Source organism: Rhamphochromis longiceps, linkage group LG17 (assembly GCF_057381845.1).
Source record: "Rhamphochromis longiceps isolate RC_006_pf linkage group LG17, R_longiceps_female_GT1.1, whole genome shotgun sequence".
Taxonomy (NCBI): domain Eukaryota; kingdom Metazoa; phylum Chordata; class Actinopteri; order Cichliformes; family Cichlidae; genus Rhamphochromis; species Rhamphochromis longiceps.
This window is the reverse complement of record NC_140573.1, coordinates 43,027,598-43,043,422: the sequence shown is the minus strand read 5'-3', so window position 1 is coordinate 43,043,422 and position 15,825 is coordinate 43,027,598. Positions and strand designations below refer to the sequence as shown.

The following is a 15,825-nucleotide window of genomic DNA, read 5'->3' as shown; positions in this document are numbered from 1 at the left end:
CACCATATGGCATTGATGCTGTGCTATCTCACAAAATGCCTGATGGATCGGAACGCCCAGTTGCCTTTGCTTCAAGGTCCCTAAATGCAGCCGAGCGCAACTATGCGCAGATAGACAGAGAAGCACTCAGTCTAGTGTGGGGCGTGAAGAAGTTTAATCAGTATTTATATGGACGACACTTCACCCTGATCACAGACCACCGACCGCTGGTGTCCATCTTTAACCCTCAGAAAGGTATTCCAACCATGGCTGCGGCACGCTTGCAGCGATGGGCTTTGTTCCTGGGTGCACACACCTACACCATTGAGTTCAAAGGGACAAAGTTACATGGAAATGCAGATGGACTTTCACGTCTTCCACACATGCAACCCACTGAAGAACTGACTGATCCAGCTACTGTGTTTCACGTTACACAAATGGAACCCCTACCTGTCACAAGTGCTCAGGTGAAAAGAGAAACGAGCCGAGACACAATCTTGTCCAAAGTATACGATTTTACTGTGAATGGTTGGCCGTCCTGCACTGACACTCAGTTCTCTGCGTACTCCACCCGCAAAGACCAACTATCCGTTTGCCAAGGATGTGTTATGTGGGGAACTCGTGTCATCCTGCCACCCAAACTACGTACAACGGTACTGGACTCACTGCACAATGGACATTTAGGTGTGGTTAAGATGAAATCTCTTGCTAGAAGCTATGTTTGGTGGCCAGGCCTTGACTGTGAAATAGAGAACATGGCTAAATCCTGCACTGGTTGTCAGCAGACGCTGCGTCAGCCTCAAACAGCACCTGTACACGCGTGGGAGTGGCCATCCGCTCCATGGCAACGCATTCATATAGACTATGCTGGCCCATTTATGGACCAAATGTTCCTGGTTGTGGTTGATGCTCACTCAAAATGGCCAGAAATCTTCCCCGTAAAGCAAGCAACAGCTGCCAGCACGATCAATAGCCTTCGGTCACTGTTTGCACGCACAGGTCTGCCACAACAGCTCGTAAGCGACAATGGTCGTCAGTTTACTGGAGAGGAGTTCCAGTGTTTCCTTCGGCGTAACGGCATACGACATATCACTTCAGCTCCCCATCATCCTGCAACAAATGGACAAGCCGAACGGTTCATCCAGTCCTTCAAGCGGTCAATGAAAGCCAGTCGCACAGAGGGGAAGCCGCTACAACAGAAAATAGACAATTTCTTACTGGCTTACAGGAACGCCACCCATGCAACAACTGGACACACACCTGCAATGCTCTTCATGGAACGGAATCTGAGATCACGTCTAGATTTGCTGAAACCAGACATTCGCAAGAATGTCCAAGACAAACAGTCTTCCATGGTGGAAGCAACAAGAAACAAAACTAGATTCTTCAATGTTGGACAAAAAGTTCTCGCCAGGGACTACAGAGACCCAAGTCAGAAATGGCAGCCTGGCACGATCCTGTCACGGACCGGACCACTGACATACACTGTAAATGTTGGAGCCAACTTAGTCTGGCGTAGACATGTTGATCAGATTGTAGATGCAGAAAGTCACATGGTTCCACAGCAACCTGAGAGCACATCTACACACCAAGATTCAGAAGAGTTTGCCCTCGCTCCACCACCTGAGGTTCAGGATTTACGTGAAACTACCAATGCTCAAACACCTGAACTTCCCACACAGAGCACTATGGAGTCTGACCAAATAGGCAGACGGTACCCTGAGAGAAATCGCAGAGCACCTCAGAGACTGAACTTATAGGTTTCAAGTTAATTTTATAGGAAAGCAGTTCAAATGTTTAAGAGGAAACAACCTACCTCCATGTTGTAAATCACTGAGTAGGTGTCATATTTCAGTTCAAGTTAAATTGTTGGTTTACAGCATTTATCTGAAAATATTTTGATTGTTTGGTATCTATTGTGTTCATCAAAGTTGGATGGGAGGAACTGTTATGTATTTAGTAAAATCAGTTTATAGTTTGTGGTACTACTTTCTGTTACATAGTAGAGAACACAAAGTGTGGTGTATGTGCGCATTGATATGCCTGCGCCTTTCCTTAGACTGGTTATTAAAGTAAATCACTACAACTAAAGAAGGCGTCGTTACTTACCAGTTAAGTTATAAGAGAGAATATAACAGATACAGTTTTGGGAATGTGCTGAAACGCCTCACGAGGCCTCACTACCTCAGGCTGTCAGGTTAAAACACTCGGTCGTGTTTTCGTAGCGTAAACGCTGGCACTCCTCTCAGAGCCTACGCTCTATCTGCTATTCCCGAACAGAGATACGCAAGTTTCTCCGTGACTGCAGCTGCCAGTCAAAGCTGTTATGATGACGTTTCACAACAATTTAACATCACCACTCTAGGAATTAGAATCACACTTATGGGAAAGGAGACCCCTTGAACATAAATCAGCGTGATGAGAACTATTGAAAACAAAAGAAAGAATCTTTGAAAAAAAAATCTGAGGAGAATAAATTTATTTTAGTCTGACCCCAGTCCCATCTGCTAACGTGGAGGGGGAGGGGGGGGGGTTATGACCTATACTGCAGCCAGACACCAGGGGGCGATAGAGACGTTTTGGCTTCAATGGGCAAAACAATGGGCAAAACATGCACATGCTCTTTGAGAGCTTGTTCCCGGCTCGTAACCAGCCCGCTCTGCCGTCAAGGACGATCATTGGCTAATGGTCATCATGTGACTGATGGAAGCCAGATCCCTCTGATTAGCAAAACTGTGATTAATAGTTAAATGCTATTGTTGAGGGGCACAGGCAGGAGTCCACATGCACACATAGAAAATAAAGAAAAGGGCACTTCGGGCACCAATCAGGAGAGGGCCAGGTGCTCCCCCCCCCCCCCCCCCCCCCCCTCATGCACGTGCATTACAGTCTAAGAGTACAGTACAGTAATAATAATTGTACAGTAACTGTAATGCTGGTTAGTGACTGAGCAGCCTGGCGACTTTTCTCAGTTTCTTATATAAACTGTTTTAGTGTCTCATCTTCAGCTGCAGGTCCCAACATCCTTCAATTCAGTCAGAGCAGCAGATCTAATGTCTGCATGACTTTAATCAACATTCAGGCTCACAGTTATTTCTTTAATCAGGGTAAAATCACTCATGTGCACAGATTAACTGACGACTGCTCATCTTAGATGTTATGGTGACGTTGCACCAATTTAATGCCATTCAGAATTATTAGAATTATTAGAATTACACTTATGAGAAAGGAAACTCCTTGAACACAAATCAGCAAGATAAGAAGTGCTAATAATGGCAGATTTTTTTTTCTTTGGGAAAAAATGTATTTGAGGGGAACTTTGTTTTAGTCTGACCTCAAGCCCATCCGCTAACATGAAGGAGACGGGGTTTATGACCTATACTGCAGCCAGACACCAGGGGGCGATAGAGACGTTTTGTGGGGAGTTCTTTGGTTGTGTGTCCCTTTAAGATTCATGTAGCTTCCGGACTCCGTCACATTTACGTCACACACGGAACTGTCAAGATGGAGGACGGTAGAGAAGCTTCCACGAATTCACTTTTGAAGGATGGTAAAATGAGTTTTATCATGACAGAATTGGTGCATCGACTTTAAATACGATCGTCGATCGTTTGAAGGCATTTTATCAAAAGCTGCGAGAGTCTCGCAGGACTGTAAAAAATTCTTTAGCCAGTGAAGAAGCGACATTAACATCAATAACCTGGTTTGCATTGTTTGTACAATTCATTTGGCTAAATTAGTATTTGTGACAAAAAAAAGTAGAAACTACATTTGGTACCCATCAAGTCGCTAATTGTATAATTAGACAGTGACGTGTCTGATTATGTGCTCGCTGTCTAATATGTGAGACTGGGAGAGTTAATGGCTTGAAAACTGACTGCTGTGTTTGCAGAGTGTTATGCTGATTTCCTAGTAAAGGACTTTGATGTGAAGACATACACCGCTCAGGCCATTCACCATGCTGTAATCGCTGAACAGCTGGCCAAGCTGGCACAAGGCATCAGTCAGCTGGACAAGGAGCTACACACCCAGGTACAAATCCAGCTCACCTGGGCCACTGTTTCCCTCAGAATGCACTAATTTATAAACTTTCAGTAATAACCAGCATTCCCAAAGGGGAAGTAATCAGTAACTAATTACTGATTACTTCCCCCAAAAAGTAGTCCCTTTACTTTACTGATTACTTATTTTCAAAAGTAATTAGTTACTTGGTTAAAAACATGATTTACAACCTGAATAGGTGATAAAGCGATAGATCTTTCAGCCCAATTCTACTTTCTGCCTAATCCGTCATACAAAATGTGATCAAATGGAAAAGTCTCTTTTTAAAACTTGTTTTATTAGTTTTAATCTTTTAACTTTATGCATCAAGCAAACATTAAATTATATGCACCATTCTCTGACTGGAAGAAATTAGTTTAACATTTAAACCTATTTTCTGCACATTCCAGCACATAAAATAAAATATTTTTTTCTGTTTACACTCAGTCTTTCAAATAGATGCAAGTAAAATACAGCAGAAAATAAATAAAGTCAAAGTCTCAGCAGTCCTGTTGCTCTATTTTCACCTGTATAGCAGGCGGATGTTTGCCCTGGTCCAGGTGTGTTGTAGCGGTCAGTTGAAGAGTTTCTCTGTGAGTTTCCCATTACGTCGTAGCTACTCGGTGCTTGCTTGGAAGTTTAGGGGGTTTTTTCGCTGTAAAAAGAAGTTTTCTTCCCACGCAGTGAACAGCGGATGCTAATTAATGTTTTTGTCACTTTTTGCGGAATCAAACTCAAAGTAAGGTCAGTACTTCCACGCTTTAAACGCTGCACGCTCACACTCTCTCCCGCACTCGATATATTATCCTTTGTTGATCTGCACACAGCTGTTGCCACAACTGTCGCACTCGCTTACGTCACTGTCATGAGACCCTCACAAAAAAATCACGGTTTTAGTAACGCAGTAACGCAGCGTGCTTACGGGAAAGTAACGGTAATCTAATTACCTTTTTTTTGCAGTAGTAATCCCTTACTTTAGTCGTCACTTGAAGAAAGTAATCGGATTACAGTAACAACGCGTTACTGCTCATCTCTGAAAATAACAATGTGAATATATAAAATGTGACTAAAAGCAACTTAAATCAAACATTAATATGTCATATAAAGCACAAACAGTTACCATAACATGTGCAGTCTTCTTATATTTATGTTTATATTTTCCAGGTTGTGGCCAGACATGAAGACTTACTTGCTCAGGCTACTGGGATAGAGTCTCTGGAAGGTAAATTGCCACTTTTCCACAAGCTACTCTCATAAATTCAGATCTGTCAACTTCTTTTACAGACAAATTGATTTTTAGCAGTTTTAGGCTTCATCGTGTGAATCACTATGCCGAACAAATGCCATGCTTTGATTAGTTCAACTACAGTCAACATTTGATCATCTGTGAACGGTGGCTATTTTTAGAACTGCTGGTACTTAGGAAGGAATTAATTACTGTTATTACACCGTAAAACCACATCTGCTTTAATATTAAACTTATACTTTTCAAATGAACCTGAACTTTGATCATTAAGAGGATGGATGGGTAACATTTGCAGAAGTACTAAAGGAGTACATTCATAATGGGCTTTTCAGATGCTTGCAGTTCCTGCAGTTTACCAAAAGAAAGATCTAACATTGCTTGAAATAAGTCTGGTAACAAAGTAGCTCCAAGTTCAAAATATCCTGAAGGACTAAAATTATGATGTTGTTTTCAGGTGTCCTTCAGATGATGCAGACAAGGATTAGTGCTCTACAGGCAGCTGTTGACAGGTAAACGTGTTTGCCTCTGACTGTAGCCAGTCTATATACTGTTGATGTTAACAGGAAATATGTAGACATGTTTGGCTTAGTTCTTCACATTCACCCACTGTTTTCCTTTTACTGCCTTTAGATTTCTGTAACTGGGCATCTAGTGTGGTCTGTTAACAAAAATAACAATGAACTAAAAAAGTGTAGTGGTGAGATCAATAGAGTGAAAAGAATAAACGTCCAGAGCATCACAGTGGACCGGATACACTCTAGGTCCTTGGGAGCTGGAAACATGTCAAGCATCAATTCTAAAGGTGAGGCTGCAAAGTCGATGTCATTCTAAGCCAGTAGAAGCAAAATCGCCTCCCACCAGAGCAGATGCCAAATAGACTCGGAGGTTGAAAGAGCTGGCATGGATGCAACTCTTAATGCGCTTAATGAAGGAGGCAAAACTGAAGCTGCTCTAGCTGCAGCAAAGGTGCCAGAAGCTGCTACAGACAGTGACGATGGTAAAAGTGAAGTCGTGGTCCCCGGCCTTCCTTTATTCCCTGCTGTGTCACTGATGAAGATGTTAATGCACACTTTAGTCATGGGCAAAATGAAGACACTTAAGAACTTGACTCAGGGGACTAGATACAAACGAGCACTTTGTTCATTAGCCATTATTCTCATTCTTTCATTTTGTTAATTATCATACAGAAATGAAAACAGACCCAAACTTTTCCCTTCAGAGCTCCAACATGACACCCCTCACTCTCTCTGACACTCTGCAGTAAGACTGAGACTGTAGCCATGAAGCCTGGTATGGATCCACACAAGGATTGTCCCGTTCATAAGAAACCACACTCTTTAAAAGTTTCCTCAAAAAGCATTCCATTTATTAAAAATGCTGCATGTCTATGAACCACAAAGCTAGAGATTGCAACACTGTAATGCGCTGTTCTGAGTGCTCTTTGCATGCCGGCTCTTCCTAACGGTCCACCTCCATGCATGACACGACGGTCTTGGATTTCAGAGGAGGAGCAAGGTGGGGAGCAAACCAGGAAGAACTCTCCTATTACAACATCCAGCTGCACAGAGGACTGTGGGGAAGGCAAAGTTCAAAGCTGTGTTTAGTCAGTGTGTGTCCCAGAGGAAGTCCTTAAAAAAAGAAAATGTGTGTGGAAGAAGGGCCATTGGCTTCATAATCCAATCTGTAGATGGTTGTGTATCCCTTGGACTACCAACGAGTTTAGCTCGATTCCCAATAATAGACAGGAAATTCCCACACCAGAGACCGCTACTCATCAGCCTCATCTCAAAGCCGCTGCTGCCAAAATACTACCTCTTGACCCAGCAGCTGAAATCCTCTCACTGCTCGTAAGGGACATTATCTGTGTCCATGAGGTCCACAGTCGGTATTATGGACCACCCCATGCACAATATGCCCAATGCCTGGACTTCTGATGGGTAGGAGACATTTGCCCACAAACCTACTGTGAACCTATTGAAGACCAGAATTCTGGAGACCGTCCAGCTCAGTTTTTTTCTGACCATGTGAGGCTTACAGGTGAGTGCGCAAACAGGCCTTCTGGAAAGCCAGTTCAGGATAACACTGGCTACCAGAGCTTTAGTCATGCCGCAGAGGATAACAGACGGGCACCGTCAGTTAAAGATGAGCTTTTTCTTCACATCATGAACACCAAAACGGCATCTGTCTAAAAACCGAGAACAAGCGAGTGTCTCACATCTCTTGGATGTGCTTTGAAAAGAAACCAAAGAAAAAAGACCACTATGTGCATGGAAAGGATCGTCAGCAGTGCTCATGCTGATCCGACAGCCGATATATGGAGCGACTGCCTCTCTCTCTCTCTCTCTCCCTCCTGCTGCCACTTCAATCATGAAACTGATCAATGATCAGCTGATCAGCTTTTCTGTCGTGAGTCCGTCTCTTGTTTGTTTTTGGCCCACTTTGCACCAGAAAGAGGAAACCAGCAGCTGAACAACAGCAGCACGTTTAAGCTTGATCAGCTGTTGTTAGGATTTATTTAATATTACTTTCTACACCAGGATCTTTTTCTACGTAGCTGACGGCTGTAACTGTGCAGGGGCGGATCTAGCAAAGTTTAGCCAGGGGGGCCGATAGGGCATGAACAGGGAAAAGGGGGCACAAAGACATTTCTTTCTTATTTAAAATGTCTAGCTTTTAATAAATAATTATCTGAATCTTACACCCAAAGTTTTAATCTGATTTAAATGTATAGAAGTCCATTACTGTATATAGTAACTGTTAAGTCTAATATGCCCTAGTAAGCTATAGTACTTTTTCCTTTGGGAAGGTACCATCTGTGCAGTCTGTAGAAGAAAGATGCTGAATCTATTTAGGCAAGGCAAGGCAAGTTTATTTGTATAGCACAATTCAACAACAAGGTGATTCAAAGTGCTTTACAGAGACATTAGAAACAAGAACAAATAAAAAGCATGATTTAAAATTGAATAAAACAAGCAAATAAACGAACTAACTAATTAACAAACAAACAAACAAACAAACAACAGTATATAAAATCAAAACAGATAAAATCAGAACAGTAGATAAAATCAGTAGTTAAATGTAAGTTTTGAAATTTAAGCTTAAAGTGTGGATTTGGTGCTTTATTCAAATGCAGCTGAGAACAGGTGAGTCTTCAACCTGGATTTAAATAAACTGAGTGTTTCAGCTGATCTGAGGCTTTCTGGGAGTTTGTTCCAGATATAAGGAGCATAAAAGCTGAATGCAGCGTCTCCATGTCTGGTTCTGACTCTGGGAACTGATAAAAGACCGGATCCAGATGACCTGAGGGATCTGGATGGTTCATACTGGGTCAGGAGGTCATTGATGTATTTTGGTCCTAAACCATTCAGAGCTTTATAGGCCAGCATCAGAACTTTAAAGTCTATCCTCTGACGGACAGGCAGCCAGTGTAAAGACCTCAGAGCTGGACTGATGTGGTCCACTTTTTTGGTCTTAGTGAGGACTCGAGCAGCAGAGTTCTGAATGAGCTGTAGTTGTCTGACTGATTTTTTAGGTAGACCTGTAAAGATGCTGTTACAGTAATCAAGCCTACTAAAGATGAATGCATGGACTAGTTTTTCCAGGTCCTGTTGAGACATCAGATCTTTTATCCTTGATATATTCTTGAGGTGATAGTAAGCTGACTTTGTTATTGTCTTAATGTGTTTTTCTAAGTTTAGGTCTGCATCCATCACTACACCCAAATTTCTCGCCTGGTTTGTGGTTTTTAGATGTATAGATTGAAGTTCTCTGGTGACCTGTAATCGTTTTTCTTTGGCGCCAAAGACTATTACCTCAGTTTTGTTTTTGTTTAGCTGGAGAAAATTGTGGCACAACCAGTCATTGATTTCCTCAGTGCATTTACCAAGAGCCTGTACAGGGCCTCGGTCTCCTGGTGACATTGTGATATATATTTGTGTGTCATCTGCATAGCTGTGATAGTTTATTTTGTTGTTGTTTATAATCTGTGCCAGTGGGAGCATGTAGATGTTAAACAGAAGGGGTCCCAAGATGGAACCTTGGGGAACTCCACATGTGATACTTGTCTGCTCAGATGTGAAGTTACCTATTGATACAAAGTATTTCCTGTTTTCTACGTATGTTTTGAACCAGTTTAGTACAGTTCCTGAAAGACCTGTCCAGTTCTACAGTCGTTTGAGTAATATGTTGTGGTCAACTGTATCAAATGCTGCACTGAGATCCAGTAAAACTAGGACTGACATTTTTCCACTGTCTGTATTCAGACATATGTCATTAAACACCCTCACGCAGCTCCAGCTATTTCTTGACAACAACAATCTCTATGAGAAGTTCCAGTCTGGTTTTAGAGCTCGGCATAGCACAGAAACCGCCCTACTGAGAGTTTTTAATGATTTGCTTTTAACTGTTGACTCTGGTTGTGCTGCTGTCTTAGTAACCTTGGACCTGACAGCAGCCTTCGACACTGTAGATCACAACATACTGCTAGCCCGCCTTCAACATTGTGTCGGTTTAAAGGGCACTGTCTTAAAGTTTTTCCAGTCCTATTTGAATAATAGGAGTTTTTCTGTTCACCTTGGTGAACTGTCATCTCCCAGAGCTCCTTTAACCTGTGGCGTACCTCAGGGGTCCATACTAGGCCCCCTGTTGTTTATTCTGTACTTGCTCCCTCTGGGCGATGTGCTCCGTAAACATAATGTGTCCTTCCACATCTTTGCCGATGATATTCAGATCTACCTCCCTCTGAGGTTGAACTGCAATGTTTCTTTGCAGCCGCTACTCTCCTGCTTGTCTGACATTAAGACTTGGATGACTCTTAACTTCTTACACCTTAATGAAAGCAAAACTGAAGTCATTGTGTTTGGGCTTCCTAAAGATCCCAACTTCTCTCTTGACTTTTTGGGACCCCTAACCTCCGATTGCACTTCTTCCATTAAGAGTCTTGGAGTTATTTTTGACAATGCTTTTAAACTTGATAAACAAATCAGCTCTGTAGTTAAGGGATCTTTTTATCATTTACGGATTTTAGCCAAAGTCAAGTCTTACCTTTGCAGGAACGATCTAGAAAGAGTGGTCCATGCTTTTATTACTTCACGGCTGGACTACTGTAATTCCCTCTATGCTGGCCTAGATCGTTCCTGTCTACATCGCCTTCAACTGGTGCAGAACGCTGCCGCTCGCCTGTTGACCGGTTCAAAAAAAAGAGACCACATCACTCCGGTTCTCTGCTCTCTCCACTGGCTCCCAGTTGCTTTTAGGATTGATTTTAAAATCTTACTGCTGGCTTTTAAGGTTTTAAATGGCACTGCACCTTCTTACCTGTCAGAACTCCTTAGTACTTATCGCCCCAGGAGATCTTTGAGGTCAGCCGATCTGATGCTTTTAGATGTTCCCAGGTATAAATTAAAGACAAAGGGAGAGAGGGCGTTTGCTGTGGCTGCACCCAGACTGTGGAACAGTTTACCTCCTCACGTCAGATTCTCCAAAAGCCTAGAAACTTTTAAAACTGCTCTTAAAACTCACCTCTTTTCATTGGCTTTTAGAAAGGTTTAATTTATTTGTTTATTTATTTTTTATTTTGATCAGCGAGGTGTTTTACGAAATTGTGTTCTATTGTATTTTTATCTGTATTTACTGTACAGCACTTTGGTCAGCCTTGGTTGTTTTTAAATGTGCTCTATAAATAAACTTGACTTGACTTGACTTTGGTCAGAGCGGTTTCAGTGCTGTGGTTCTGTCTAAAACCTGACTGGAAGGCATCGTAGCAATTATTCTGTTTTAAGAAGTAACTGAGCTGTTGAGAAACTGCTTTTTCAATGATCTTACTTAAAAACGGGAGATTTGAGATCGGCCTGTAGTTGTTCATTTGTGTCTTGTCAAGATTGTCCTTTTTCAGTATAGGTTTGATTACAGCAGTTTTTAGTGATTCTGGAAACACACCTGACATTAAGGAAAAGTTGACGATCTGTAACAGGTCTGACTCTAAAGTCTTTGAGACCTTTTTGAAAAAACTTGTTGGAAGGACATCTAAACAGCAGGAGGAGGAGTTCAGTTGACCTAAGATGTCCTCCAGGTCTTTGCTGTTAATAGGTTGAAACTGTTTCATGGTGTTTAAACAGTTTTTTGGTGGACACAGTACATATCCTGGATCTGCTGTTGATGTACCAATTGCTTGTCTAATCTTCTGGATTTTTTCAGTGAAGAATTTGGCAAAGTCATTGCAGGCCATGGTCGAATGAAGTTCAGCTGCCACTGACACAGGAGGGTTTGTTAGCCTGTCAACTGTAGAAAATAAGACCCGAGCATTATGGCTGTTTTTAGTGATGATGTCAGAGAAGTAGGACCTCCTTGCATTCCTCAGTTGTAAATTATAATTGTGAAGTTTCTCTTTATAGATGTCATAATGAACCTGGAGGTTTGTTTTTCTCCATCTGCGCTCAGCTTTCCTACACTCTCTTTTTTCATTTTTCACCAGTGTGGAGTTTCTCCATGGAGACTTTTTCCTTCCAGAGATAACCTTCACCTTAATGGGAGCAATAGTGTGCATTACATTTAACATGTTAGCATTGAAGCTATTGACGAGCTCATTGACTGACCCTCTGGACAGGTCAGGTGTTAATGGGAAGACCTGGTTAAAAATTGCACTACTGTGTTCAGTTATGCACCGTTTTGTGATCACTGTTGGTGATATATTTGTGTGGGCTGAGATTTTACTTTCAAAGAAAACACAGTAATGATCAGACAGGCCCACATCAGACACAGTAACCTTTGAAATGCTCAGGCCTTTGGAGATCAGTAGGTCGAGAGTGTGTCCTCTATTATGTGTGGCCTCTGTTACATGCTGAGTCAGCCCAAAGTTGCCCAGAGTGTTACTCAGGTCTTTAGTCCCTTTGTCCTGAGGGTTGTCCACATGAATGTTAAAATCCCCAGCAATAATTACACAGTCAAAATCAACACAGATCACAGACAGCAGTTCACTGAGGTCATTAAAAAAGTCTGTGCAGTATTTGGGAGGCCTGTAAACATTAAGAAACACAACTTTGGATGGGGCCTTCAGCTGTAAAGCCACATATTCAAAAGACTGAAAACTTCCAGGAGATAGCTGCTTACATTGAAATGATTCATTAAATAAGACAGCAACCCCTCCTCCTCTCCTGCTCGCCCTGACCTCACTGATAAAACTGTAGTTAGGAGGGGTCGTCTCGATGAGAACAGCTCCACTGTTACTTTGGTCCAACCAAGTTTCAGTTAAAAACATAAAATCAAGGCTGTGCTCAGTGATTAAATCATTAATTAAAAATGTTTTCCCAGCTAGAGATCTAATGTTTAATAAAGCCAACTTAAGTGTTTTAGAGGTATTACTTGTCCCCTCATGTTTGGGAGCAGTCTGTGGCACACAAGGTATGTTTACTATGTTTAAAGATCTTTTAGAGTGCAGCTCTCTGTGTTTTGACCAGGCCACATGTCTCCTGTCACCTAAAAGTACAGAAATTTTAAAACCTTCTAGTAAACAGGGTCCCAGCTTCTCCTGGGAAAAGTCATCACTGCCATAATCCTCACAGCCCGGACCCTTCACACATCACGCATCAGACTGCGGAGACAGGGCATGAAGAGGAACTAAGGGGGGCGAGGCTGGGCAATGTGACTTCGATTGCTCTGTTGAGGGTGGGGCTCGATGGCGAACCTTTGGCCGCTCTGGTGGGGGGTTTATGGGGGACAAAAAGGGATTGGGACGGGGGGTAGATCTGAGCCCAGCATTGACCCGCTCCATCATCTCCTCAGTGAATTTCAGGTGTGGGGAGGAGGGAGAAAGGGAGGGGGAGGAGGGTGATGGCCTGTCAGGGGTTTGGGGGACTGGGGAAGGTCGTGGTCCCTTGTCCTAGTCGTTGGTGTTGTTGAGAGAGTTGGAGGCAAATAGGGACCCCTCTTCTTGCCTTAGATGTCTCTCCTTTCTGAGGCTCTTCCTCAGATGCCATGGATGTCTCTCCTTTCTGAGGCTCTTCCCGGGTGGGGGCAAATGGAGCTCCTCCTCAAGGTTTCTGCTGGGCTTTGTCTGTTCTTGGAGTACTGTTTGTTCCTCTTTATGAGATAACTCCTCGTTTATCTCAGCCTTGGCACCAAGCACGGATGGATGACGTATGGAATAAAACAAGTTGGAGGTGAACAGTTTCACCCCTGACTTGTTAAAATTAAATCCATTTGCTTTGAACAGATGCCTGCGTTCCCAAAAAATATTAAAGTTGTCGATAAAGTGCACTGAGTGGTCAGCACATGCTGATATAAGCCATTTATTCAGTGTAAACAACCTGCTGAATCTCTCGTCTCCTCCTCTGACCGGCGGTACAGGTCCACTGATGAATACAGCTGCATTCAGAGAGTTTACAGTGTTTAATAATCCAGTAAAGTCCCGTTTCAGAACCTCCGACTGTTGTTTGGACACATCGTTTGACCCTGTATGCAGAACAATGTTTGTCACAGTTGGATATTCATCTGCAATTTGAAGAATTCTCTCCTTCAGGTTGTTGACCATATCCTTAGGAAAGCAGAGGACTTTAGTGTTCTTACCGCACATCCTTTGTACATCCTTTACGGCAGAGTCACCCACAATCAGAGTTTCAGGCCTAGCCTTTAGCTTTCCCTGTGGCCTTTCACTTTTCAACAGATTTTCAGACCTTATTTCGCTGCTTTTAGATGGATGGTTGTCCGATATAGATCCAGGGTCCTTTGATAGTGGAGCAAATCTGTTCTGCAGTTTCACATTCAGTTGTTTTGGAGGTTTGTTGTTAACCTTCCTATTCACGGTTGTCCAGTCCTGTTTCCTCCCGTATACAGGGGTAGAAGAGCTTCTCTGTCTCGTAGGAAGTGAAGGCCAGTCGGTTTCAGAGATTTCAGCTCGCTGTGCCTTGCCTGTGATACGTCCTCCCCCTTCCAGGAGACATGATTTATGTCTTGGTTTTGCACCAAGACAGTCTAAGGGGGGATTATCACTTGAGGATTTATAATAATGCACAGAGTCTACTTTCTTGGTCATGTTATCTGTGCTCCTTAGCTGTGTACTAGCTTGCTCATCGCCATTGTTTTGAATCAAAGGCAAGGTTGTTTCATTTCCACACAGTCCATTTACCTCCACGTTTACTTCTAAGCGATGAATTTTTGTCTCCAGTACTGCAATCTTCTGCAGGAGGCTGTGGTAGTCATCTGTGGAGAGGGAAGGCATCTTGTTGCTAGTTAGCCTAGCGGTTAGCACCTTTCCAGGCTATTGAGGCTGCTCGGTGCCCAGACGCTGTAATCAGGCTTCAGCTGTGTCTAGGCCACAGACACACGGAGCGCTGAGGACAAGGTAACCATAAAATGTTGCTGTTTCTGTTAAGAACACTCTAGTCCTAATGATCTACAAGTGTCCAGAAGTTATCGCAGGTAAGCTCACACGGAAAAAAGGGAAAAAATCAGCATAAAAATCAATAAAATCAATATAAGAAGCAAAGCATTCAAGAGCAAAGAGATGAAGCGTCCACACTCACAAAGGGGAGGAGCAAGCACTTTTAATTATTCTTGAAAAATAATTTATTTCTGTGCATTTTTTTTTCCAACCTGCATCAAATTAAAGTTGATTACGTCGATTAAGCATCATAAGGTGGAGGGTGGAGGGTGGTTCCCTATTTTTTATTTATTTATTTTTGTTGTTGCTGGGAGTTTTAGAGCCCTATTAGTTAGGTTGCTTAATATTTCTGCTAAGTACTCTTTAAAATACCAGAATAGGGAGGATGGAGCAGGTTTAAGTTTATTAGATTGATCAGTTTTACTGAACTATGAAATATTTTGGGTGCAGTGTATTTTTAACAAAATAGCTTTAGTGTTTTTTTTGTTTTGTTTTTTTAACTTGAGTATGAACTTATACAAAAAGCAGCAAGATATTAAAAAACAGTTTTATTGATTAAAAAACACATTATATCGGATTCATATCGGTATCGGCAGATATCCACTTTATGATATCGGTATCGGACATGAAAAAGTGGTATCGTGCCATCTCTAGTATTTGCCAAGTTTTGGTATCTATCATTCAGAAACCAGGGCAAATCAGGCTACTGTTTGACTGCAGAATTTGTGGATGGGATGCAGTATTCCCAAGGGAAAACAACAAAAAGGGGCAGAGATGGAGGGATTCTCTTCAGGACAGACGGGAGCTAAAGATACTGAGAATGTATATTTTGCTCCTGTTGTCAGCAGCTCAAAGTTTACCCGACCCTCATAGACAGGAGGTCAAAGTGGGTCAGTGTTTGGGAAAGCAAAAACACTGTGTGCTTTGGTACTAGCTGCTTCAGAAAGAGTCGGATACCACGGTGGGTGATTCTTTCCTCCTGGCATAGGGTGGCGCCTGGCTACATCTTTAACGAGTCAAGACGCTTTCACGTTGATGTTCACAGTCATTACACAGTCCACAGGTGCTGGGGGACAAACTCTTCATCTTCTGCAGTGGCAGACATTTGATTTTGTTTTGTATTGGTTTAAGTTAGTGTTACATCCAGGAAGCGTCAAGCTAAACTGTGCAGGAAACAGCTGTG

General features: G+C 42.5%; 2 protein-coding genes across 2 annotated transcripts in view; one reads left to right on the top strand and one right to left on the bottom strand.

The window, feature by feature from the left end:
- Positions 1-3,404: 3,404 nt before the first annotated feature.
- Positions 3,405-15,825, top strand: part of cog5 (component of oligomeric golgi complex 5) — a 78,355-nt gene continuing 65,934 nt past the window's right edge. Inside the window, exons 1-4 of the mRNA XM_085387792.1 lie at positions 3,405-3,529; positions 3,872-4,011; positions 5,185-5,242; positions 5,721-5,775. Coding sequence (XP_085243918.1) covers positions 3,484-3,529; positions 3,872-4,011; positions 5,185-5,242; positions 5,721-5,775 — 299 coding nt within the window. The 5' untranslated portion in view covers positions 3,405-3,483. The remainder of the gene's footprint in view (positions 3,530-3,871; positions 4,012-5,184; positions 5,243-5,720; positions 5,776-15,825) is intronic.
- On the bottom strand, positions 12,069-14,708 carry LOC146650309 (uncharacterized). The gene is made up of 2 exons (XM_085387793.1): positions 13,829-14,708; positions 12,069-13,714 (listed from the first exon to the last, which is right to left on the bottom strand). The coding sequence occupies exons 1-2, from the start codon at positions 14,478-14,480 to the stop codon at positions 13,143-13,145; spliced, it is 1,224 nt and encodes a 407-aa protein (XP_085243919.1). The 5' UTR covers positions 14,481-14,708; the 3' UTR covers positions 12,069-13,142.

Bases quoted from the DNA above. Each gene is read 5' to 3' on its own strand.
- LOC146650309 (XM_085387793.1), bottom strand. From the start codon at position 14,480: ATGCCTTCCCTCTCCACAGATGACTACCACAGCCTCCTGCAGAAGATT. The intron at 13,715-13,828 runs GTAAGAACACTA...TTCTGCATACAG, and splicing joins GGATGTACAAAGGATGTGCG to GGTCAAACGATGTGTCCAAA.